Below are 24,984 nucleotides of genomic sequence, written 5' to 3'. Positions count from 1 at the left end.
AAGAGAAGGGTCCACTCAATCCCACTCCTTTCTGACGAGAAAAATAAAGCATTCCTGACATGCACAAAAACACGCATGCAGCAACGCTCACGCGAGTGAAAAGAAGGAACGCAAGCCCCATTCGTTTCTTCTCAGTAAGAGATGGAAATGTATGCTGGAGAAGTCCTGTGCAAACAGTAATTACCACAAGCAAGATGCACAGATGAATAATCACCAACTTTAGTAACATGGAGGAGGATAAATTATAATGCAAGAGCTGGGTACAGAAAATTTGATTGGAATACTCCATAAACATAACTCCAAAAGTAATAAAAGCAAAGAAGATGTTGGTTTATCGATTTGTTCTTTTAACTGGTCATCGGAGAACAATGAGATATGTTGTATCTGATCAAATAAACCGCAAATTAAATGATTTTGTTTGCCAGTAATTTGAATGAAAGAGAATCCACAGAGTAAACTGTTTCAAGGTCTTCTGCAGTTAAATCATCATTTAAGCTACAAAAGCATTTAGTCAAAGATGAAAACTCTGTCATTAATTACTCACCCTCATGTCATTCCAAACCTGTAAAACTATCGTTCATCTGTGGAACACAAATTATTATATTTCCAACAAAATCTGAGAGCTTCCTGACCCCACATAGACACTTTTAAGGCACAGAAAGGTAGTAAGGACATTGTTGAAATAGTCAGTGACATCAGTGTTTCAACCTTAATTTAAAACAAAAATAATTAATTTACTTCGCAATTTCTTCTCTTCTGTGTCAGTCTTCAGTGAATGCACACATATGCGTTGTGATACTCATGAACACACAGCAGAAACGGACATGGAAGAGAAAAAAATTGTTGAATAAAGCTGTTATTTTTGTTTTCTTTGTGCAAAAGTATTCTCATAGCTTCATAAAATTACAGTTGAACCACTGATGTTACAGTGAGAAAAAAAATAATTCGATTCCCTGCTGATTTTGTACATTTGCCCACTGGCAAAGAAATTATCAGTCTATCATTTTAATGGTAGGTTTATTTGAACAGTGTGAGACAGAATAACAACAACAACAAAATCCAGAAAAACAGATTTCAAAAGAGATTTTGTCCCACTCCTCTTTGCAGATCCTCTCCAAGTCATTAAGGTTTCAAGGCTGACGTTTGGCAACTTGAACCTTCAGCTCCCTCCGCAGATTTTCTATGGGATTAAGGTCTGGAGACTGTCTAGGTCACTCCAGGACCTTAATGTGCTTCTTCTTGAGCCACTCCTTTGTTGCCTTGGCCCTACAGTCTTGTCCTTGACATCCTTGGACAGCTCTTTGGTCTTGGCCATGGTGGAGAGTTTGGAATATGATTGATTGATTGCTTCTGTGGACAGGTGTCTTTTATACAGTTAACAAACTGAGATTAGGAGCACTCCCTTTAAGAGAGTGCTCCTAATCTCAGTTTGTTACTTCTATAAAAGACACGTGGGAGCCATAAATCTTGCTGATTGATAGGGGATTAAATACTTATTTCACTCATTAAAATGCAGATCAATTTATTACTTTTTTGAAATGCTTTTTTGTTATGTTTCTCACTTAAAATAAACCTACCATTAAGTTTATAGACTGATCACAGCAGGGGATCAAATTATTTTTTCTCACTGTACATGGCCTATTTTATCAATGTCCTTACTACCTTTCTGGGCCTTGAGCATGCCATTTGTGTTGCTGTCTATGCAGGGTCAGAAAGCTCTCAGATTTTATCAAAATTATCTTAATTTGTGTTCTGAAGAAGAACGAAGGTCTTACAGGTTTGGAACGACATGAGGGTGAGTAATTAATGACAGAATTTTGGGGGATTTATCCCTTTAATGTGTTCTTTTCCAAATAAAAGTAAGTTGTGCCTACCTCATCCACATTTTCGAAGGCATTGATGATGTCATAGGGCAGGCAAGACAGCAGGTCTATGACAAACCAGGTCTTCAAGTAGTTCATGCGTATGAGCTTTGGGTCAGATATGACCTCTCCTCCAGGTCCCACAAAAGTCGTATGAAAGTTCAACACAATATCCACTAGGAAGATGACATCCACCACGCTGTCCAGTACCAACCACACCAGGTTGTTCTGTTTGGTCTTAAAGGACACATTGTAGGGCACCATGATGGCCGTGTAGAAGGTGAGAATGAGGATGACCCAGTCCCAAGTGGTCTTAAAGGTGCAGTAGTGCAATATAATGTGAGGTGGAGTTTTAGGAGCCTCTTGCTTGTATTGAGGGAGGATGTCAGAGCCCAGCTGAAGAGCCTTGGAAAGAGAGAAATTGAAGTTCATTAAAAAGAAATTAAAAAATGAAAGATTTTTAGTTCTGGTGTCACTACTAGGTTTCTTAAAGGGATAGTTCACCCAAAAACTGACACAGAGAAGAAATTGTTAAATAAAGACCTTTTTTGTTTTCTTTGCACACAAAAAGTGTTCTTGTAGCTTCATAACATTAAAGTTGTGCCACTGATGTCAGATGGACTATTTTAACAATGTTCTTACTACCTTTCTGCGCATTAAATGTGTCAGTTGCGTTGCTGTCTATGCAGGGTCAGAAAGCTCTCGTATTTCATTATAAATACAATAAAGAGTAATTATTGACAAAATTTTCATTTTTAGGTGAACTATCCCTTTAAGTGCCTGACTAAAGCCGATCTTCATCAACCAGCTTTGCTTTAATGCAGATTTTTTGCTGATTAGTATTATGCTATACTTGCCCACCAAACTGTAAAGTAAATGTTTAATTGTCAAAATACTTATTATTAACAAGATTTTTTTGCAGTTCAGCAAGACCACCACTGTCATAATTATGGACTGTAAGGGCATGAAAGGGCACCATAAAATATAATACAGTGAAAAGATTCAGAGACATAAAGCTTACGTCAGCAGTCATTGGACAGCTGAGTCAACTATCATTTGTCTGGAAATGAAGTCAGACTTTATTTCTGCCATGTGGGAATGAAGACAAAGGCAGTTGACCTTTTTGTATGTGCATATATATGTGTGCAAGTCAGGTTTTGCCTACACTGCAAGGTCCAAATGACTCCAAAAAGACAGTAAATGAAGATCAGCTACAAAACTTGACTAGCCAAAGGTCCTTCCGAGGACAAAAAAGCTGAATAGAGTTTTAATGAAATTCTGAAAATGCAAGAATGCTTATTAAAGGTCAAGCATATGGATTAAAAATATATATATATATATATATATATATATCATTAGCTATCATTAGTATTAAAAACAATAGAATTCAATGAAAAGTCATGGCCATAGAAAAAATGTGTGTGATGGCATGTTGGCACTAACCTCTGCCAGTCGTGAATGCTTGTGGCTGACCTCAGTCTTGTTCATAGGTGTGAGCTGCTGAAGCGTACTCCGGCTATTGGTTAATGCCCTCGTCAGCCTGGCAAACTTGGTCCATCCTGCCACATAAAGCAACAAAATGGCGTATCAGCAACAGGAAACAATTCTATGCCTCCTCTTTACTTTCTTCCTGTTTACTTTAGTCACAAACACACTTTTCCAAACAACTAGTAGCGCTGCTGGCATCCCGATCCTCAGCCAAAAAGCAATGGCCCACGCTGATTTCCACAGAGGCTCCTGCAAATGCTGACGCCAGCGAAAACTGTTCTACCCCATCCCTTCCTTCCAAAAAACTCACTGATTTTTGTGTACCCATGTCCCATTTCAAGCTTGTGCCATAAACATATCTTAGCCTACTTTTTTCTCATCCATTCGCTTTGTAAAAACAGAAACTGTTACGAACCCTTAGGGGCTTCACAAAGGCATAATGTTTCTTTGAATGAAAGCATTATGACATGGTGGAGACATGAAGGAGGATGTTGCATCCAACGGGGAACCTCGTTTGAAGTCATTGCTTTCTCATCATTAACGACTGATGGGAAGTTTTTCTTTTGATATCAATAACCCTAAAGTCAGTTAGGTCAGTTGGAAGTAAGAGCTTCACCAAGTGTTTGTATAAAGTGTACTATATGTGCCAATGCGAGTGCCTTTTTTCCATTAATCTCATCCATTCTTTTTTTTTTTTTTTGCCTTCAGGATGTAGTTTTTAAAAGCTCACAGGGTGGGAAAAGACGTAAAACATTAATAACACTGTGGCTCTCCCATTTAAGTCACATCTCATGAATGTTCAAACACAAAAATACAGTACCAGAGTAAGTCTGAGCGCATTGGGACCTTTGGAGCCACTCTCTCTTATTACAACAGGGACATAGAGGGGAAGTCTTTCTGCACGGCCACATGAACAATGAACTCAGTGAAGGGATAAGGAGAGGAAATCAACCGTGTGCACTTATTGGTAGGATGTATGAAAATAGCACGCTGGTCTGTTCAAGCCCATTCAGCGGGGGACAGCTTTATGTCAGAAAGGCCAACTGGCTACATTTAAGTAAAAAGGAACTTTCTGGGTTCATTACAAGTTAAACTCAGTCAGTACAAGTAAAGCATTTATGGGATAATGTTTACTACCACAAAAAGTAAAATTGTTTAAACTGCAATTTTTTAAGGCTGTTGAGGGTTTATAGCATTATTATGTCATGGTAATAAAAGTTGTAAAATAATATACTGTGAATTTACATATTTATTTATGTGAATATTTTAAATCATGTTAGCATATGGTTAATGGCACTGTTATAGTGACAAAGTCATAAAATTGGCTATAAATTTAGGTTTAGTAAGCAATTTCTTATTACTTTTTTATAACGTTAGGCTATAAGTGCTGTCAATTAAGCTTAACAGAACCTGGAAAAATATATATATATATATCAGCTATATATATATATATATATCTTTATTTACATTTGAACAAAAAGTGGCATGTCCAGATTTATTCATATCCTTTGCAAACCGTCACAGTCTATGGGAAAATCCAAAGTTCTATACCATTCCAAATAGTCCAACCTGTTCTAAATCATCCTAATTACCCCAATTAATTCAGCATGACAACGACCCAAAACACACGGCAAAAGTGGTGAAGAAATGGTTAGCAGACAAAAACATTAACGTTTTGCAGTGGCCCAGCCAGAGTCCTGACTTAAATCCAATTGCGAATCTGTGGAGGGAGCTAAAGATCAGGGTGATGGCAAGGAGACCCTCCAACCTGAAAGAGTTGGAGCTCATCACTAAAGATGAATGGGCAAAAATACCAGTGGAGACATGCAAAAAGCTAGTCAGCATTTATAGGAAGCGTTTGATTGCTGTAATAGCCAATAAAGGCTTTTCTATTGATTATTGAGAAGGGTATGAATAATTTTGGACATGCCACTTTTTGTTCAAATGTAAATAAAAGATGAATAATATTTTTTTCCACAATGATGCCACTTGTACATCATCTTATTATCTTCTGGGAGAAGCCTGTGTCATTTCCGGTCAAAAAACTTGCTGGTTGAATAACTTTAAGTCAGAATTTGCCAGGGGTATAAATAATTTTGGGCTTGACTGTATATAGGTGCTGTTGTTAAAAGATTAGTTCATTTCCAGAAAAAATAAAAATAAAAAATCCTAATAATTTTACTCACCCCCATTTCATCAAAGATGTTCATGTCTTTTTTTTCTTCAGTCAAAAAAAAATTAAGGAAAGGTTTTTGAGGAAAACGCTAAGTTTTTTGGGCTCTACATGATTTCAGCCAAGGAATAAGAAGCTTATATTAGAGAAACGATTGGTCATTTTCTAAAAAATTAAATAAAAATGTATATACTTTTTAACCACAAATGCTCATCTTTCACTAGCTCTGTGATGCTTGTTCGTGACTTTACGCATTACGTAATTACATTGGAAAATCATGCGTGGTTAGTTTTTGAGGAAAACATTCCAGGATTTTTCTCCATATAGTTGACTTCAGTGGTGGCCAATGAGTTTCAATGCAGCTTCAAAGGGTCCTACACAATCCCAATAAGTGTCAATAGGCCATCTTCTCAAAGAAAACCAAAATTTATACAATATATATTTTTTTTTTACAATACAATATTTACACACAAACGCATTATATAATAACGTTGGAAAGGTTATGCATGACAAAGATGGAAGTACCAACCCAAAGCGAACATGCACAGAAAGTCAAACAGCCTTACAGATAAAGGTAAAAAAAAAAACTATGTCAGATGATTTTGAAGCTGGATAAGAAAATTAGATGGAGTTATTCTCCCTACCCTAACTTTTGAACCAAAGTACACAGACAGAGAACCTTTATTTTTTCGACTGACAAAAAAAGACATGAACATACTGTATGACATTATACAACAATAAAACAAAACGATTTGAACAAACATCGAAAACTCAGACAGAAAAAGAGATACATATTATGACAGTGAAAAGAAATACAGGAAAAAAATGAACTGTCACAGACAGAAGGAAGACAAGGAGAAAAAAAAAAAAAACAATGGATGGTTCAGGCCATCTGGCTGTCTTAGGGCAAAGAGTCACAAAACTGCACCGGACCCCTAAGGCGTATTCCAGATATAGTCCTTCTACAGGGGAAAACAATGTTAGGTAGCCGTGTCAAGCAGCCATAAGGAAAAGCCTCCGAGAAATCTCGGTTTGGCCACTGCAGCCTCATACAACTCTATCAGACCTAAGCTACAATGGAGCATATGTTTGCCCAAATGCACCACATCTGGTAGAAGAGGAGCAAACAAGGTCTGCGAGACTGCAACAGCTATACAGACTGCATCGGTGAAGAAAACACAGACTAAGGAGAGATTTCACTAAGAATCACACCGACCGCTTCCAGCGTTTATTTGCACATGCTATTTGCATTGTTTTGCCACCCAATTGACTAAAAGAATTAAGCAAATAAGGTAATGATACAGATGAACAAACAAATTCTGAATTACATTTTGGTAACACTTTAGAATAGGTAACACTTATTTACTATTAACTATGACTTATTAGCATGCATATTACTAGAATATTGGCCATTTATTAGTACTAATTAAGCACATATTAATGCCTTATTTTTAGGGCTGTCAAATGATTAAAAATTTTAATCAGATTAATCAGACTTTTCAGTGGATTAATCATGATTAATCACTATTTGCAACGACACCTGAATCCTAACCATTTTTTTTTTCTCTGAAATGCATACCAAAATATAAATAACAGGACACAGATACATAATTTTCACATTTTCATATTATGCCAGGGCCCGCATCGGGCCTGTTTTAGGCTACTCCTTATTTTTTATATTTTAGACATCCATCAATTATGTCGCGCTGGTGGAAACAACACGAGACTTTCGCTTTTACTTTCGACAACGGCTCGGATGGCGCAACTGGAAGAGATCCACGTTCAATCGCACGCAGTAGGCTGAAACTTGCCACAAAATACCGTCAAAAATAAATAATAAATGTGTCGGGGAAAGAGTAAGGACATATCTGAATTATTTATTAATAAAGTGTATTCAATGTGAGTCAATGTGAGTCAATGTCGCAAAGATCCTGCAATCTCATTTTTGGACGCGCCTTGAGAGAGAAATTTATCGTTAAGGATTACATATTAAACAAGTTTTTGTTTTCGATTTGTTTTATTTCGTTAAGTAATAATTTAAAACTTTCTATAGATATGTTTATCATGTCTGTGAGGCATGCATTTAGCTTTATTTTTGTTAAGCACTCCTGTTCAAGAACGAGACGACAGAAAGCGCATCATTTTTGTTTTCTTTATTTTATAAAAACACTGCAACGTTTTTTGGTGTATTACTTTTTCCTTTGTGAGCAAAAATGACGGATAATTTTAAATTGCTTCCACTGAAAAAATGCAAATGATTGAGCTGGTGCCTCGATGACCTGCAAAGCGGCTTTATGTATCTTCCACTCTCCACTCTGTCACTGTGTCAGTCACCGCTCTTTCGAGAATGAACCCAGCATAACTATGCAGATTTAATTCCCAAAACATAAGAAAAACGAAAGTTTCATACAAATTCTGAATGGATTATGGCATGGAAAGTGCAAAGCGCGCTCCCTTTATTATCACTAAAAGCGTCACAAATCTTAGTTCATAGAGATCTCACAACGTTCCGTTATAATCAATAAAGCTTTCTAAACTACACAATGAATCTTTTATTTACATCGCGTCTACACTTAGTCAGGAGATGAACAACGCTGGATTGTTTGCCAGATCTTCAATTGGTTTACTTTCGTTTGAGGGTATAGCACCGTCTACCCCAGTAGAACCGGGCCTAAGCTTGGCTAACCACTCCAGTTGCAGAGGGGCTGTCGGCCAGGCTTGTACTTGTTAACTGTACCATTATCATTCTTTTTATATTTGAATCCGTCCATAGGCTCACCTTGCTCCATCTCGCCTCTAGCTCCCCAACCATTTTCCTGACAAATAATTCGTCACTCTGCGCATGCGTGAAATGCGTTAAAAAATTTGACGTAATTAACAACAACAAAATAATTAACGCCGTTAACGCGTTATTTTTGACAGCCCCTACATGACCTTATTCTACATCCCTAATCATACCCAGTACCTAACCCTAACAACTACCTTACTAACTATTAATAAGCAGCAAATTAGGAATTTATTGAGGGAAAAGTCGTAGTTAATAGTGAATAAGTGTTACCGAAATTTTACACAGGTTTGGATCTGAGTGCTTGACTATGGAGAATCCAGCTGACTTTTGTGATATGGCATAATTTATTCATACTTTATTCCAGCCATGTTCTTTAAAGGATTAGCTCACTTCCAAAATAAAACTTTCCTGATAATTTACTCACTCCCATGTCATCCAAGATGTCCATGTCTTTCTTTCTTCAGTCGAAAAGAAAGTACGGTTTTGATATTTTATGGTAAAATTTTTTACAAAATATCATCATGGAACATGATCTTAACTTATAATTTTTGGCATAATTTTTAGAATTTTATAATTTTGACCCATACAATGTATTTTAGGCTATTGCTACAAATATACTAGTGCTACTTAATACTGGTTTTGCGGTCCAATTTCAATTTTGGCAATTTTTTGGCCTCAAAATTATCTAAATTGTCATTGTAAATCTAAAAACATCCCCATTTTGATCTTGCTTCTTTTGTGCTGTGAAAAACTTCTATAATTATTAATATTTCAATATTTCAAAATAAACATTTACTGGAGTGAAGCAACATAGGTTTACTTGATTATGCATAAATCATCATCTTTTTTTAACTAAACCTTTATCTTGAAGAAATTCAAGGATTTTTCTCCATATAGTGGACTTTGATGGGGATCAATGGGTTGAAGGTCCAAATTGTAGTTTCAACCCAGCTTCAAAGGGCTCTACACGATCACAGCGGAGAAATAAGGGTCTTATCTAGCAAAACAATTGGTAATTTTCTAAAATCATCAATTGGTATCATGTAGAGCCCTTTGAAGCTGCATTGAAAGTGGAATTTGGACCTTCAACCGGTTCGTTCCCATTTAAGTCCACTATATAGAGAAAAATCCTGAAGTGTTTTCCTCAAAAACCTAATTTTTGATTAATAATATGCATTGCTAAGAACTTCATTTGGACAACTTTAAAATAGATTTTCCCAATATTTAGATTTTTTTGGCACCCCTAGATTCCAGATTTTCAAATAGTTGTATCTCGACCAAATATTGTCCTATCATAATACTTAATCCAGCGTTCAGATAATGTATTAATCTCAAAATTGACCCATATGACTGGTTTTGTGGTCCAGGGACCAGGGTTTGTGTATGATAAAATATATATTTATATGTTTATAAAAACAGAAAACGGACTGGAAATATGATACATACAGCTATCCTGCTTAATGGCTGCTTTCTGCATCACCTTCCTGATATTATTTCTATCTACAGCTCTGAATCTAAATGACTAACCATAAACACAGAGGCCTACTAGCCACGTTCCCTTGAATTTCTACTGGCTAGCTCTCAATTTACATTGGTGTCAATACTGAGGTCCTAAAGTATACGCCTTATGAGCTGAAAATCCTCTCCAGGTAACTATCAGATGCTTACAGAAAGATCCGGAAGGATCTCAAAGGGTTTCACTGTTGCCATGGAGCCCATATTCATTCCTCGTTTTTCTTCCCTATTTGCTCTGATTTGAAGTTTGTGCCCCTCTGGGTAAGCCACCATCAATTGGATCATGCTGATAGGCCAGAGGTCCTCAGAGAAAGAAGACACACTCACCTGTGGTTTAAGATAAATGCATGCACAGATCCTTTAAATGCTGAGGACGGCAGTCATCACAAAGTAACCCTGTGTGCATTGGGAGCACTGACGCCTAACAGTGCTTTACTGTTTCTATGCAGATGCTTTGCATATTTCATTGGACCACCAGTGCAGAGCAGAGCATTACCGACAGGAACACTATTCCAGTGGGATTTTGAGACAGCAGCATACATGGAAACATACATGGACACACACACGCTGTACTCTCGCTGTACTGTAGCTCTATTCTCTCCCCAGGGGCAGCAGTCACATGGAATGAAGCTCTAGGGAAGATCTCGATTATACAACTAATTACAAAATACCTGTGCAACAGTAAAGTCTTCACTAGCTATGCACAGTGCATGTCATTCTTTACCTTAAAAAACAATAGCAGAAGCCAAAGCCTGAGTTAAGAGGAACAGTTCAATCAAACTGTTTAATCCCACTTACAACCTCTTAAATCAAGTAGCAGATGCTGTATAGGCCATCACTTTCATTCCACTAAGCTCATCAATCACATCATGATTTAAATACATACTTCCACTACTAGAGGAACCTTATAAAGAACATCTTCTAATTTATTGCCAATAGAGCTGATGTTGCAGTTCAAAGCTCTAGATGCAGGCTTTCCATACCTGATGCTGCACTCTCTCTCTCATCGGTAAATGCACATGAGCTATTCATGAAGCAATACTGAATACACACCTGGCGTGTGACGTTTAACAAATGCCCCTTTAGAACAACAGATCTCATATTTACCTAACAACAAGCTCAAGCGACGTGCCAGGCTATGAATAATCTGATTGTGCTGTTAATATTTATTAGTGCATCAAGGGTCAGAAGCGGCATAGATTAACATTTTGATAAGGGCAAATAGTCCTTCATTTACAAAGTAATCACTATAGGTGATTTGAATGCCTGATAGATGCTTAATAAATTTTGTGGTTCTGAGTGGCGACGAGCAGCTTATATTCTCCACACGGGCAGTACTAAGGCTCATCTATGTCAGAGGAATGTGAGCGCAGTCACCTGTGATGCATAATTTGGTGTATTCATAAATATTTAATAAAAGCTATATGGATAGCAAGTAGGGTTTTATTCAACCAGGAGAACATAGGCAGTAATTGGTTGAGCCCACAATCATGCTGAAATCCTGATGTTTTCATTGACATTTTCATACCAAATGCCATGTGACTGTAACTGCCAAAGCAAGTAGTTTACTATGCAAGCACTAAAGCTAGACTTCAGGTTCTTTATTGGCATCAATGGGTCCTTGAAGAACCTTTCACATCCATGCACTTCTAAAAATAATTAAGTATCCAAAGGTGTTTTCTCAGAGATCGCATAGAAGTAGTATTTTTGGTTCCCCCAAGAACCTTTCAGTTAAAAATTCTTAAAAGAATAATTTTTTTAATGTGAGGAACATTTGAGACCTTGGACCACAAAACCATTCATAAGGGTAATTTTTTTAAAATTGAGTTTTATGCATTATCTGAAAGATGAATAAAAAAGCTGGGTTTTTTCCTTTTTTTATGTATGGTTTGTTAGGATAGCACAATATTTGGTTACAATGATGCAACTAGACTATTTAAACTATTTAAAAATCTGGAATTTAAGGGGGCAAAGGGTGCATTTGTCCAAATGAAGTTCTTAGAAATTCATATTACTAATTAAAAATTAAGTTTTAATATATTTACAGTAAGAAATTTACAAAATATCTTCATGGAACATGATCTTTACTCAATATCCTAATGATTTTTTGCATAAAAGAAAAATCGATAATTTTGACCCATACATGTATTTTCTTACTTAGATGTTTTGTCTTGTTTTCAGACAAAATATCTTAAAAAAAAAAAATCAAGAAGGATTTTCTAGACAAGTAAAAATTATTTTCTTGTTTTCAGAAAAAAAAATAAAGTGAGTTTTTGCTTAGAAAGCTAAGCAAAAAAATCTTATTTTGGCAGATTATTTTGCTTGTTTCAAGCAAAAATGCACTTAATTTTGACTAAAATCTAAGTAAAAAAAAAAAAAAAAAAAAAAAAAAACATTTTTTGCAGTGTACAAATATACTCACGCTACTGAAGACTGGTTTTGTGGTCCAGGTCATATTTTAAAAATCTGAAGAAGCTTTTTCCACTATAAAGAACTTTTTGGAATTGAAAAGGTTCCACAGATGTTAAAGGTTCTTTATTTATTTTGAGGGGAACCAACATAATATAATATAAAGCAAATGATGTCTCTTACTGAAATATGTAGTACAAACCCACATCGTTTTATACATATTTTATTTAATGCGCCATAAATTATGATGTGAAATGGTTGCACTCTGTGAGCTATTGGTGCTATCTGCTGTTATTTTTACCACAAAACAACTTAACAAAATACTGATACGATGCCACGTGCAGCTTTTGGTTGTAATTTTCAGTCGAAGGGCAACAAAAGAAGCAATGAAAGTCTTCACTGCTTTCCTAGGGATAAGAAGAGAAAAGAATGGGAAGATGCCTGTGGACAAATAAAACTTCCTAAAGACCAGCGTCTTTGTTCTCACCACTTTAGCCCTGATGCCTTTGAGGCTTTTAGTAGACCACAGCTACTGAAAGAGCTTACAAACAGCAGAAACAAGAAACGCTAGATGCCATCCTGGCAAGATGTAAACATGCTAACGCTTGAGATGACGCCGCAGCTACTGAAGAAGTTTCTCAGCGTGGATTTCACTCAATATCCAGGGGTGTTTAGGCTCCTTGTGGGGAAAATCTATGGTACGGCATTTGGTTTTAAGTCAACGCTTAAATCCATCACCACCTGTAAGTTTTCAGTAGCTGTGGTCATTGTATCAGTATTTTATTTTCAGAGTTGTGTTGTGGTAAAAATAGCAACAGGTAACACCAGCAGCTCCTGTGCAACCATTTCACGTCAAAAATATATATAAAACGGTGTGGATTTTTTAATTTGATAATCATCAAAATGATTCTTTTGGTTAAAAACTTTTCACTTAAAACCTCTTTGGTTGACCAAAAATGGTTCCTCTACAGCATTGTTATCCAAAGCTGTCACTAAATGCAGAATGGTTTAATTTCAGCACTGCCTGTTCATTGCATGGTCTTTCCATCTGATAGGCTGTTTATCAGTTCGAGAGTGATACTTGCTAAACTCACTTCCTGTCGCTCTGTACACACCAGTGGCGATTTCTTTAAGACTGCAAGGGAAGCTCAGCTTCCCCTATAATGTCACAAAATTAATGGTCAAATTACATACTATTGTATTAACATTTTATTGACTAAAAATGCGTTAGAAAACTGACTTGACTGACTTGATTTTCTTCTCATACATTCCCGTAGCGTCACAGTGCATTTCCCCGTTGAAGCCCAGCGTCCATTGACTTCAATGCGGCTGCTTTGAACGTTTTTTTTCAGTGCTTTGAAACTAGACGGTCATTGGATAAACGCTGCGATTATGTCCCGCCCACGGACGCTCAGCGTCTCTGGGGGTGAATGAGGAGTGGGCTGGCCTGGACTCCGAGCTTCTGCGTGATGATTGGAAGGTCTGTCGAAAGATTGCATCTCCTTTTGACTGACAGCGATTTTGTACTATAAGGAATCGCTGAAGCTATTCGCGCTCAGTCCCATCGTGGATTTCTCAAGTTCAGTCGAAATAAAAACTGCTGCAACCTATTTCTTTATATTTGCTTGGCGAAACTGCTTGCTTTTCATCATACATTTCACACAATTATACACCACATTCCTTGTTTCACTTTTACAGAGTTTAATATTTTTTTTAGATCGTTCATTCATTCATTCATATAGTAGGCTAGGCTAGCGTCGTGAAAATGAGCTTCCCCTATTTGACAGACCAGTAGCCGCCACTGGTACACACCCACTGACAAGAGTCTCAGTTGGGCACAGGTGCCCTGCCACAAAGTGACAGCAGCTGCCATGAAGTCTCTGAGGGGAATTTCCAAATATATATATATATATATATATATACATGTGTGTGTGTGTGTGTGTGTGTGTGTGTGTGTGTGTGTGTGTGTGTGTCTTTAGAGAGCTCCTGTGTGGGCTAGAATCACTGTCAAAGGACAAGTGCTTCAGTTTAGCAGTGGCACAAGCTGACAAGGAAAATAGCCACTGGTTTATATGAGATCGAGAGAGAGAAAAGCAGAAAAGGAGAGTAAATGATGGGAAAAGTGGGATCTGACAATGCCTATCAATCATAAATACACATATAGCCCATACAAGTAACCTCCACGGCTGACTGCAGCGCTGCCCATAAGCAGCACTCTCCAACATAAAGTGACAGCTTGTCGCTCTCATTATACTAGCATGTGTTATGGTGTCAAGCGGGCTGCAACACACAAACATCCCCAGTTTAAACACATTCTACTGATCTTAATTCAGACTTTTTGTATGGTTTTCCAGTAAAATTATCTAAATATCCTTCATTCAGAAGTTAAATTCACTTGAAAGTTAACTATGCTATGCAACTGTGTTAGATATTAAAGACTTTTAACCTCACAAAATTTTGTTAGGTATATACTTAAAATTATAAATAATATTTAATAAATATGGTTGGAAACATAACAAAATTCAAAATATTACTTCCCAGACACATTTGTCTTGTTTTAAGAACATTTTTACTGGATTTATATTTACATTTATATTCATTTATAATTACTTTCATTATTTTAAATAAGATACTTTTCCAGACACATTTAAAAAGTAAAAAATATTACTTCCGAGGCACATTGCAATTTACTACAAATCATAAAAAAAATAACTAGTATTTTTTCCCCTGCAGTAAAAATATCAGAATATCTTTAAAATAAGTAAGTAAATGAATTTACCTTAAATACTGTGTAGATAAATTTACCTTAAATATTTACTTTCATTATTTTAAAAGATGTTTTAAAGCCTTTTAAATGTAAAACTTACTAAATTTGTTAGGTATATACTTTTAATTACTTAATTACTTAATTACTTTTTTAAATATTATTTATAATTTTTAAAAGTAAATATGTTAATGAATAAAGTAATCTGGTTGGAAACATAAATAAAGGCAAAATATTACTTCCCATGCACATTTAAAAAAATCTAAATATTACTTCCCAGATACAATTATCTTGTTTTAAGAACATTTTACTGGAAAACATAGGAAAAATAGATTAACATGTATTTTTCCCCCATAAATATCATTTTTTAAATATCAAGAACATTTTTTACTGGAAAGCATTAGAAAACGAGATTAACCAGTAATTTTTCCCTTTTTACCCTGTAAAATATCTGAATATCCTTAAAATAAGTTAAAAATAAATACATTTACTTTAAATACTGTGTAGATAAATTTACCATAAATATTTACATTTAAATAATTTATATATTTTTAATAATTTAAATAATAAAAAAAAAAACCATGATGTTATGAACGTTTAAATGTAAACCTCACAAACTTTTGTTAGGTATATACCATAATAAAGTAATCTGCTGGCATGTTTAGAAAAAAAAAAACACTTGATTTAAAATACATTCTCTGACACCTAAAAGTCAAAATATTAGTTCCATGGTACAAAACATTCTCAGGTACAGAACATTTTTACAGGGAAATAAAAGAAAAATAGATTAAAAATTATGCTGAAATTTAAAATAGAATCTAATAAAATATTGCAAGGTCTAACAAAATCTCATTGTTCATCTAAATTGCATTTCCCATGCAACCATTTGACAAATGTGTTTTGTTTTGTTTCTTCAAGAGAAAAGTTAAATTCACATAAAACATAATAATAATAATTAATGCAATTTCTATGCAACACTTAAGATTTAAGGTTTAGAGTTCTTACCTCTGGTGGTCTCATCTTCAATGGGCTGCTTGAAGACAGTGATGTCCTTAAAAGTGCAGAGGAACAGGACCACCTTATCGTTCTCATTCCTGATGGGGGCCACCTGCATGTAGAGCCACACAGGGGTTCCTGACAGCACCAGATGAACGCAATGAGAGAGGAGAGAGGGCGGGATGAAAGGAAAGTATGAAAAGTGGTATGAGAAAAGGAGCGAATTGAGGGTTAAAAAAATAAAGATAAAAGACATGGATGAAAATGATGAGAATGATGAGGGAAAGTGAAAGTGGCAGGGAGGTTAAAGGAAGGGAAGGAGGAAGGAGAAGAATAAATGATGATGAGATTATGGTGGCGAATAAAGATTGCAGGAGAAAGACAGGAATTGAGAAAAAGGAGGGAGACAGGAAAATCATTGAGACCATGGTTCTCAATTCACCCTTATGAAAAATATACTGTGTAACCCGTGTGCCTAATGGGTCATTACATTTGAGCTTAACAGGACAGCTTTATCTTATAGAGGCAACAGGGACATTTATCTTTACACCAGCTGCATTAGATATATTCAAGAGCGGAGAGGATGCAATTGTGCCCAAAATGCAAGATGCCTCAAGGTGTAAATGATCAAATAACTCAGAAAAGATGTTTAGTGATCGGTCATGATCATAAATTACGTGACTGCTAACAGAATTCGGATAAGGAGAGTAAGAAGACAAGACGCGACTCGACAGCTAAACCGAGTGCAACTGAATGGAACAGAACACAGGTTTCTTAGGACTCTTTAAATAGCTGTTTTTATCTTGTTACAGCATATTGTCACACTGTGGGATTTTAGTTGTCATTAACGTCTGATTATCAACACTCCTCAACGTTCGTCACAGAAGAAGCCACACTGCAGGACTGTGCCTCAAAACTTTCATCTGAGGTAAAAATTGATTGCAATGGTCATTAATCGGTTGTCGGTGAACATGTCAAACTAGCAATCAAAAGTTTGTCAAAGGAACTTCTCTTTTGTTAAGCGAGAAGTTCACTTCCATAGCAAAAATTTACAGATTATTTACTCACCCCCTTGTCATCCAAGATGTTCATGTCTTTCTTTCTTCAGTCGTAAAAAAAAAATGTTTTTTTGTGGAAATCATTTCAGGATTTCTCTCCATATAGTGGACTTCTATGGTGCCCCTGAGTTTGATAGAAGTCCACTATATGGAGAGAAATCCTGAAATGTTTTGCTCAAAAAACATAATTTCTTTACAACTGAAGAAAGAAAGACATGAACATTTTGGATGTCAAAGTGGTGATTAAATTATCTGTAAAATTTGCTCTGGAAGTGAACTTTTCCTTTAATGTTTTTCTTTCTTCAGTCAAAAAAAATTAAGGTTTTTCAAGAAAACATTCAGGATTTTTCTCCATATAGTGGACTTCAATGGGAATCAATGGGTTGAAGGTACAAATTGTAGTTTCAATACAGCTTCACAGGGCTCTACACGATCCCAGCCAAAAAAATCATTTTCTAATAATTTTTTTTTGAACATATACATTTTAACCACAAATGCTCATCTAGCTCGACCTCACACATTACATAATCGCTTTGGAAAGGTCATGTGTAACGTAGACAGAAGTACTGACCCAACGTTTACAAAGCAAACATGCAAAGAGAGTGAAACACCTTTTACAGAAAAAGCTAAAACAACGATGTTGGATGATTTTGAAGTTGGAGGAGAAAATTAGATAATCTTTCCAACGTGATCGCAGAGCTAATGCAAGATAAGCATTTGTGGTTAAAAAGTATATAAATGTAATTTTTTTTAGAAAATTATTGATCATTTTGCTAGAAAAGACCCTTATTGCTCAGCTGGAATCGTGTAGATCTCTTTAAAGCTGCATTGAAATTTGGACCTTTCAACCCATTGGCCAACTTTGAAATCCACAATATAGAAAACAATCCTGGAAGGTTTCCTCAAAAAACCTAATTTATTTGTGTTGCATTCAATTGTACTGTTGTTTAAAGGAACACTCCACTTTTTTTGGAAATAGGCTCATTCTCCAACTCCCCCCCGAGTTAATAAGTTGATTTTTACCGTTTTGAAATCCATTCAGCCGTTCTCCTGTTCTGGTGATATCACGTTTAGCATAGCTTAGCATAGATCATTGAATCCTATTAAGTTAATAATATAAGTTTGCTGCCGTATTAAGGCTGAAGCAGGAGCAGTAATACCACGCAGCACATGTGCAAATGCTAAACTAGCTGGGAACTCATTTCTGATAATACTCCGCCTGCTTCGGCCATATTACGGCAGCAAACTTCCTTGACTATTACGCCGGAATGGAAGTGTAGTTCCTAATCTTATCAGCCTAGAAACTCGCAGCTTTGCATTTCCACCGGTCTTAGTACACAATATAACTACAGAAGAGTCAAGTTTTAAATACAACAAATATGGAAACCCGTTGGTCATTTTTGAACGCGATGCTATTGGTCTAATAGGATTCAATGATCTATGCTAAGCTATGCTAAAAGTGATATCGCCAGAACAGGAGAACGGCTGAATGGATTTCAAAACGTGTTCCTTTAATAACAGACAAAAAGTCAAAATTTAGCCACTGGTTTAAAAAAGTTTAAAAAGTTCAAAATGACATGGTCTAAGACTCCTGGTCCATGGTCTAGCCCTCACAGCCTCATTTTTGTTAACGTTAAATTAAATATGGTATCTAACCTGATTATTAAGGTCTATAGCTGGGTCGTCATTGGATCTTGTGCAGACGCTCTAAAGAATCTGAGCCAGATGGCTGCTCTCGAATCACTCTTGCGGTACTTTGATGGCATGCATTGTAGCCAAACAAAATTTGCTTCAAGTCAGACATGATCGGTTCAGGGAGTGCTGTGTGAAGTTGAGCACACCTGAAGTGTGTTCACTGAGATCTTACAGTAATAATAAAAGTCACATAAGAGGATGGAGGTGCCTCCACAACCATCGCTGTCAATAGGATAATGCCCATCCATATTCAGCCTGTAATTTCACATGAATAGCTAAAACTGAAAGAAATGGGCAGACTGTACACTAAACATCAAACTGAACATACATATATATATATATATATATATATATATATATATATATATTTTTTTTTTTTTTTTTTTTTTTTTTTTTTTTTAAATGAAGCAATTTGAAATCAGCTCCCTACACGGACACAATTGCATCTCTGTACTTTCACTTTTCTGCTAGATGCAGCAGGCACGATACACAATCGCAACTGGGAATACTCACTGTTCTTCTTATAGAGCAGCACTTCAAAGCAATTGGACTCATAGTTATCAAAGGTCTGTCTGACTTTGTCTATTGTCTTCTTGTCTGTCAGCTCGCCGTACATGAAACTGCCGGGGGGACAGAGAGACAAAGGATGAAGAGTTGAAAAAAAGGTTGTGAGAGTGAGAGAAGTGGGTGGGAAAGGGAGAAACAGGTGATGAAAATGAGCAAGACAAAGAGAGCAGAAAAAGAGAGTTAGGGGAGCGCGCACACCTGTGTGCCACACACATCCGCCCAGCAAACTCTACCTTGTCTTTCACTGTCAGTTAATTCACAGAGTGTGCACAAGAGGGAGTGGCTGATGACACGGGCTGTCAGTTACTGCAGTCGCTCTATTTAACATGTGGAGGCTGGACAAACAGTAGATACTGAGCCACAGTTCCGACATGTTCTACCCTTAAAGGGATAGTTCACCCAAAAATGAATATTTGATGTTTATCTGCTTACCTCCAGGGCATCCAAGATGTAGGTGACTTTGTTTCCTCAGCAGAATACAAACGAAGATTTTTAACGAAAACCGGTGCAGTCTGCCAGCCAAATAATGTGTGTGGATGGGCACCAGACCTTTAAAAGTAAACAAAAACATGCACAGACAAATTCAAATTACATCCTGCGACTCGTGACGATACATTGATGTCTTAAGACATGTTTTTTGCGAGAAACTGAACAGTATTTATATCATTTTTTACCTTTGATACACAGCCACGTCCATCTGTCCTGAGCACGAGCTTGTCATCCGGATCGTTACACATGTATGCGCTCTGGCATAGTATACGCAAATGCCGGAAGCGATCTGTCGCATGAATACAACACTTATTGTTTACACAGTGCACAGAGATTGTAGGTATAGCGGCTATTCAAAATGGTAATTACTTGCGCTTATCCTGATTGTTCAAACCAATTAAAAGCTAAAAGATTACGTTTGCTTGCGCAAACTCATCTGGGACTTTTCACCGATTTCCCCTTACGGTGTTTGCGTATTCTACACCAGAGCGCGTACCCTACGCCAGAGCGCGTACACGTAACGTGCCTGATGCTAAACTCGTGCTCATGACAGATGGACGTGGCTCTGTAGGTAAAAAATTATAGAAATACTGTTAATTTTCTCGCAAAAACCAATAGTTTCGTGTCTTAAGACATCAATGTATCGTCACGAGTCGCAGGGTGTAATTTGGATTTGTCTGTGCATGTTTTTGTTTACTTTTAAAGGTTTGGTGCCCATCCACTTCCATTATTTGGCTGACAGACTGCACCGGTTTTCGTTAAAAATCTTCGTTTGTGTTCTTCTGAGGAAACAAAGTCACCTACATCTTGGATGCCCTGGGGGTAAGCAGATAAACATCAAATTTTCATTTTTGGGTGAACTATCCCTTTAAGGTTTTGTAAAACATAGGAAGCGTTAAATTTGAAACAGTTTAGGAAAGCAGCAAAAGATAAGGTATTCTTGTGGTTTTAGTGGCTGAAGTTTTAAAGAAAAAAAAATTACACAAAATATTTATAATTCCACCCTTGTTTTACATCTCCAATTAAGTAGATTTGAGACAATGATCACGTGAACACTTTTGTACAATCCTGAGTTCATGCTGCTTGAATGCTAATGTCACTAAAGGGAGAAATGCAGTAAAATCTGAAATGTATGTTAATTTCTAATTCAACTTTTCACTTGTTTTCCTAGAATTTGGAATAAAAATGTGCATCAAATTCAAAAAATGCTAAACATAAGCATCACAAGTGACTTCTAGACTTACTGTAAAGGATTAGTTCACTTCCAGAATAAAAATGTCCTGATAATTTACTCACCATGGTGTTATCCAAGATGTTCATGCCTTTCTTTCTTCAGCAAAAAGAAATAAAGGTATTTGAGGAAAATTTTGATTTTATTCCATATAGTGGACTTCAATGGTAGTTAACTGGTTGAAGGTCCAAAATGCAGTTTCAATGTGGCTTCAAAGGGCTCTACGTGTTCCCAGCCGAGGAATAAAGGTCTCCTCTAGTGAAATGGTCATTTATTTTCTTGCACTAGCTCTGTGATGCACATACACTTCTTCATGCATTGCATAATCATGTTGGTAAGAACTTTATCTAATTTTCTCCTCCAACTTCAAAATCGTCCGACATCGTTGTTTTACCTTTTTTAGTAAAGGGCGTTTGACTTTCTTTGCATGTTCACGCTGTAAACATTGGGTCTACTGGTACTTTGCCCTATGTAAAACATGAAGTCGAGCTAAGACACACATTTATAGTTAAAAGTATATACTTTTTTTTTTTTTTTTTAGAAAATTACAGATTGTTTCACTACAAAAGACCCTTATTCCTCAGCTGGGATTGTGTAGAATCCATTAAAGCTGCACTAAAACTGCAATTTGGACCACTATATGGAGAAAAATCCTGGAATGTTTACTTCAAAAACCTTAATTTCTTTTCAACTAAAGAAAGAAAGACATGAACATCTTGAATGACAGGGGGTAAGTAAATGTATCAGGACGTTTTTATTCTAGAAGTGAACAAATCTTTTAATACTATACAATTTAATAATGATAAACAACACATTCATAAAATTATTTAAATTAGCCTTTTATAAAATATAAATTAAATAAAAATTTTAAAGACAAATATGTTCAATACACAATGACAAAGCTGTATATTTTGGAATTCACACAAGGAAGAGGTAAGATTCAGGATGAAAATGTGTGGTGGATCATTTTATGCAGTATATTAATTTCATGTTATATTAATGTATTGCAGATACACCATATTGCCAAAAGTATTGGGACACCCCGTTATAATGAACAGGTTGACTACTGTAGTAATTTCCATGGGTACAAATTCTAGTGTTGGGTCGAGTCCACCTAAGTCGAGTCCGAGTCCAAAATGGGGCGAGTCGGACTCAAGTCCGAGTCGAGTCCGAGTCCAACTAAACACTACTGTTTTTCAGTATCTTAACCTTGTTTTAACCTTTACAACTAGAATAAGGCAATGCCAATTTAAATATAAAAAAGCAAACCGCTATTGCATATTGCCATTTGGATTTTTGATTTCACACCATCTTATAATTAGTGTCCTGCTCAGCAAACTTTAAAGTCATGTAACAGAAGTTATAACTTATGTATTGTGACATATTTCAGAGTGAAACAGCTTTTAGAATGTGACAAATTATAGGTCTGAACAGGACTTAACTTTATTTGCTGTTATATAGTAAATGTATAAATTCAACGGGGTGGGTAGGAAGCTTAGTGAATGAGACCTGAGGAGCAGAAAATTCACCTCTTATCTCTGATTTGGGTTTTATATGACAAATGGTAAGACCTTAGACAGGGTAGATGGCATTTTGATTTTTTTTTTTTCTTGGATGAAAATGAGGCTGTGAAAATTAGTTTTTAAGTAGCAGTCTATGGAGGCCATGGAATAAAAGAGTAAAAAAAAAAAGTACTGACTTTATTTTCACAATTTTGGTGATTATTTTCACAAGTCATTGGTGATTGGTGATGAGTTTCTGGTTCAATGTCTGCATTTAAGTCACACCAGAGGTGTTTAGTTGATATTAGAACTTTGCTTTCTGCAAGTTCTTCCACACTGACTGAATCAATCATTTCTTTTTGAACCTTGCCTTATACACAAAGGCATTATCATGTTAGAATGGAAGAGGGTCCTGTCAAAACTGTTGCTGTAAAATTAGAAGCACACAATCCCCTGGAATATCATTATATGCTTAAACATTAAGATTTGTACTCATGGAAATTACTAAATTAGTCAAACCTGTTCATTACAAGAAGGTGTCCCAATATAGTGTATAATGGCTATAATAATGTATTGGATAAAACATTACATTCTCAAAGCTGAGATTTGAATTTCTCAATTTCTTGAAAATATAAAAATGTGAATGTGGAAAACTATCTATGTATTTTTTTGGTCACACTTTATTTTAAGGTCCAGTACTCAGTTCTCTAGTTCATTAACTTAACCGTTAAAGGGGACATCGGATGCCCATTTTCCACAAGTTAAAGGAGTAGTTTACTTTCAGAACAAAAATGTACAGATAATGTACGCACCCCCTTGTCATCCAAGATGTCCATGTCTTTCTTTTTTCAGTCATAAGGAAATTATGTTTTTTGAGTAAAACATTTCAGGATTCCTCTCCATATAATGTACTTCTATGGTGCCCCAGAGTTTGAACTTCCAAAGCTGCATTTAAACTGAATTTTGGAAGTTCAAACTCGGGGGCACCATAGAAGTCCATTATAGTCTTCATGAAATGTTTGCAACATACTTTAGTTAAAATTCCTTAATGGTTGTGTAAAACAACACCATTTTTACCTTATCAAATCAGCTCTGTTCACAGCGACCCGCTTTGGTGCATGGCTCTTTAAATGTTAATGAGCTCTGCTTACCCCGCCCCTCTCTTCCATTTTTTTGTGTATTTGGTGACATATTACCATGAAAAACAAAACTAATGCATCCTCAGTGGCTCTCTTGTCAGAAGAAAATGAATCTAATGCCGGTTTCACTGCGGTTGTGGGTGGGGCTTAAACAATATGACATCATATTGCTCAGAAAATTAAAACGGCTTGATAGTTGAGACTAAAAAAAGGAGTGAAAGGATTTTTATCATTGTAGGGTGGTTGTGCTAAGACACATTTATATGCAAACACCATGTAAAAGTGAAATTTGCATCCAATGTCCCCTTTAACTACATTCTTGAGCACTAAACTTTCTTTTTCTCTGTTGTTCTCATCTATTGTCCATTTTATTCTTAAGTGGACACAGGAGGACAATCTTCCACACGTAAGTCCCGTAATGTAGCGATTTCAGCAAATTACTACAATCAGGACCGGGCGACTTTGAGACCTCTTTAGCATAGTGCTGAATCCCCCAGTTTCCTTTGAAAAAATCTATTTGTTTTGAATTCTATTATCACTTCAGCTTCCATAAAACCAAAAATACAGAGGTAATTATGGTGCATTTGAGTTTTGTGGCCCTAAGCTATTTAGTACTTCAGTATCAAATCCTCACCCTTATTGCTTTAACTGACAAAGGCCTGTGCCAATTCTACCTCCAAAATTCCCCTTGAATTCTGAGTCAATCTGGAGTCATATCACAGTCTGTAGGCTGATCCACATCACCGCATGTAGGTAGAGCCAAATCGCTGCAGTTGGTATTTCTATTTCTACTCCGATGATTGGCACCTTACTGAGCATATTTAGCGCTAACAAGGTGTTCAGTGATGGCTCAGGAGAAATGCGCTCTCTGAGTGGCTAAATAGCACACACAGATTCTACTATGGCTCAACACAGCTGAACTGATGTGAGAAGTGTGCTTTAGCATTGCTAACTCAAGCAGAGTGAGAAAATGACACTTTTGTCCCTAACACTTCATCAAATCATTAGCGACACATCCACACTTGTCTGATGAGCGAAGCTAGCAGGAATAGCGGTCAGTTCTCACTTGAGGAAGAAAAAAAACAATAGTAATTGATCCTTTCTGTCCTTTCTCTACTTCATATTCCGCATTGCATCAGTTTAATAGATTCAGCCTCTGCTATCTGAGCATAATCCCTCTGAAAAAGTATGCGAGGCTTCGTTTTCGTAACCAAAATAATGTAATTCTGTGAAAACACACATAATTTAGTTATGATGCACACTAATGCATTTTTGGATCCTGCATGCCGTAGCCTGGGAAGTTGCGAA

General features: G+C 36.3%; 1 protein-coding gene across 1 annotated transcript in view; it reads right to left on the bottom strand.

Annotated features, from left to right (window-relative positions):
• Positions 1 to 24,984, bottom strand: part of kcnh5a (potassium voltage-gated channel, subfamily H (eag-related), member 5a) — a 98,437-nt gene that overhangs the window by 44,507 nt on the left and 28,946 nt on the right. Inside the window, 4 exon segments of the mRNA XM_073816640.1 lie at positions 1,875 to 2,267; positions 3,306 to 3,421; positions 16,005 to 16,133; positions 19,262 to 19,368. Coding sequence (XP_073672741.1) covers positions 1,875 to 2,267; positions 3,306 to 3,421; positions 16,005 to 16,133; positions 19,262 to 19,368 — 745 coding nt within the window.

The sequence above is a fragment of the Garra rufa genome, chromosome 13 (assembly GCF_049309525.1).
Source record: "Garra rufa chromosome 13, GarRuf1.0, whole genome shotgun sequence".
Taxonomy (NCBI): Eukaryota; Metazoa; Chordata; class Actinopteri; order Cypriniformes; family Cyprinidae; genus Garra; species Garra rufa.
Note: the sequence above shows the minus strand (reverse complement) of the source record. Positions and strands in the feature narration are given on the sequence as shown.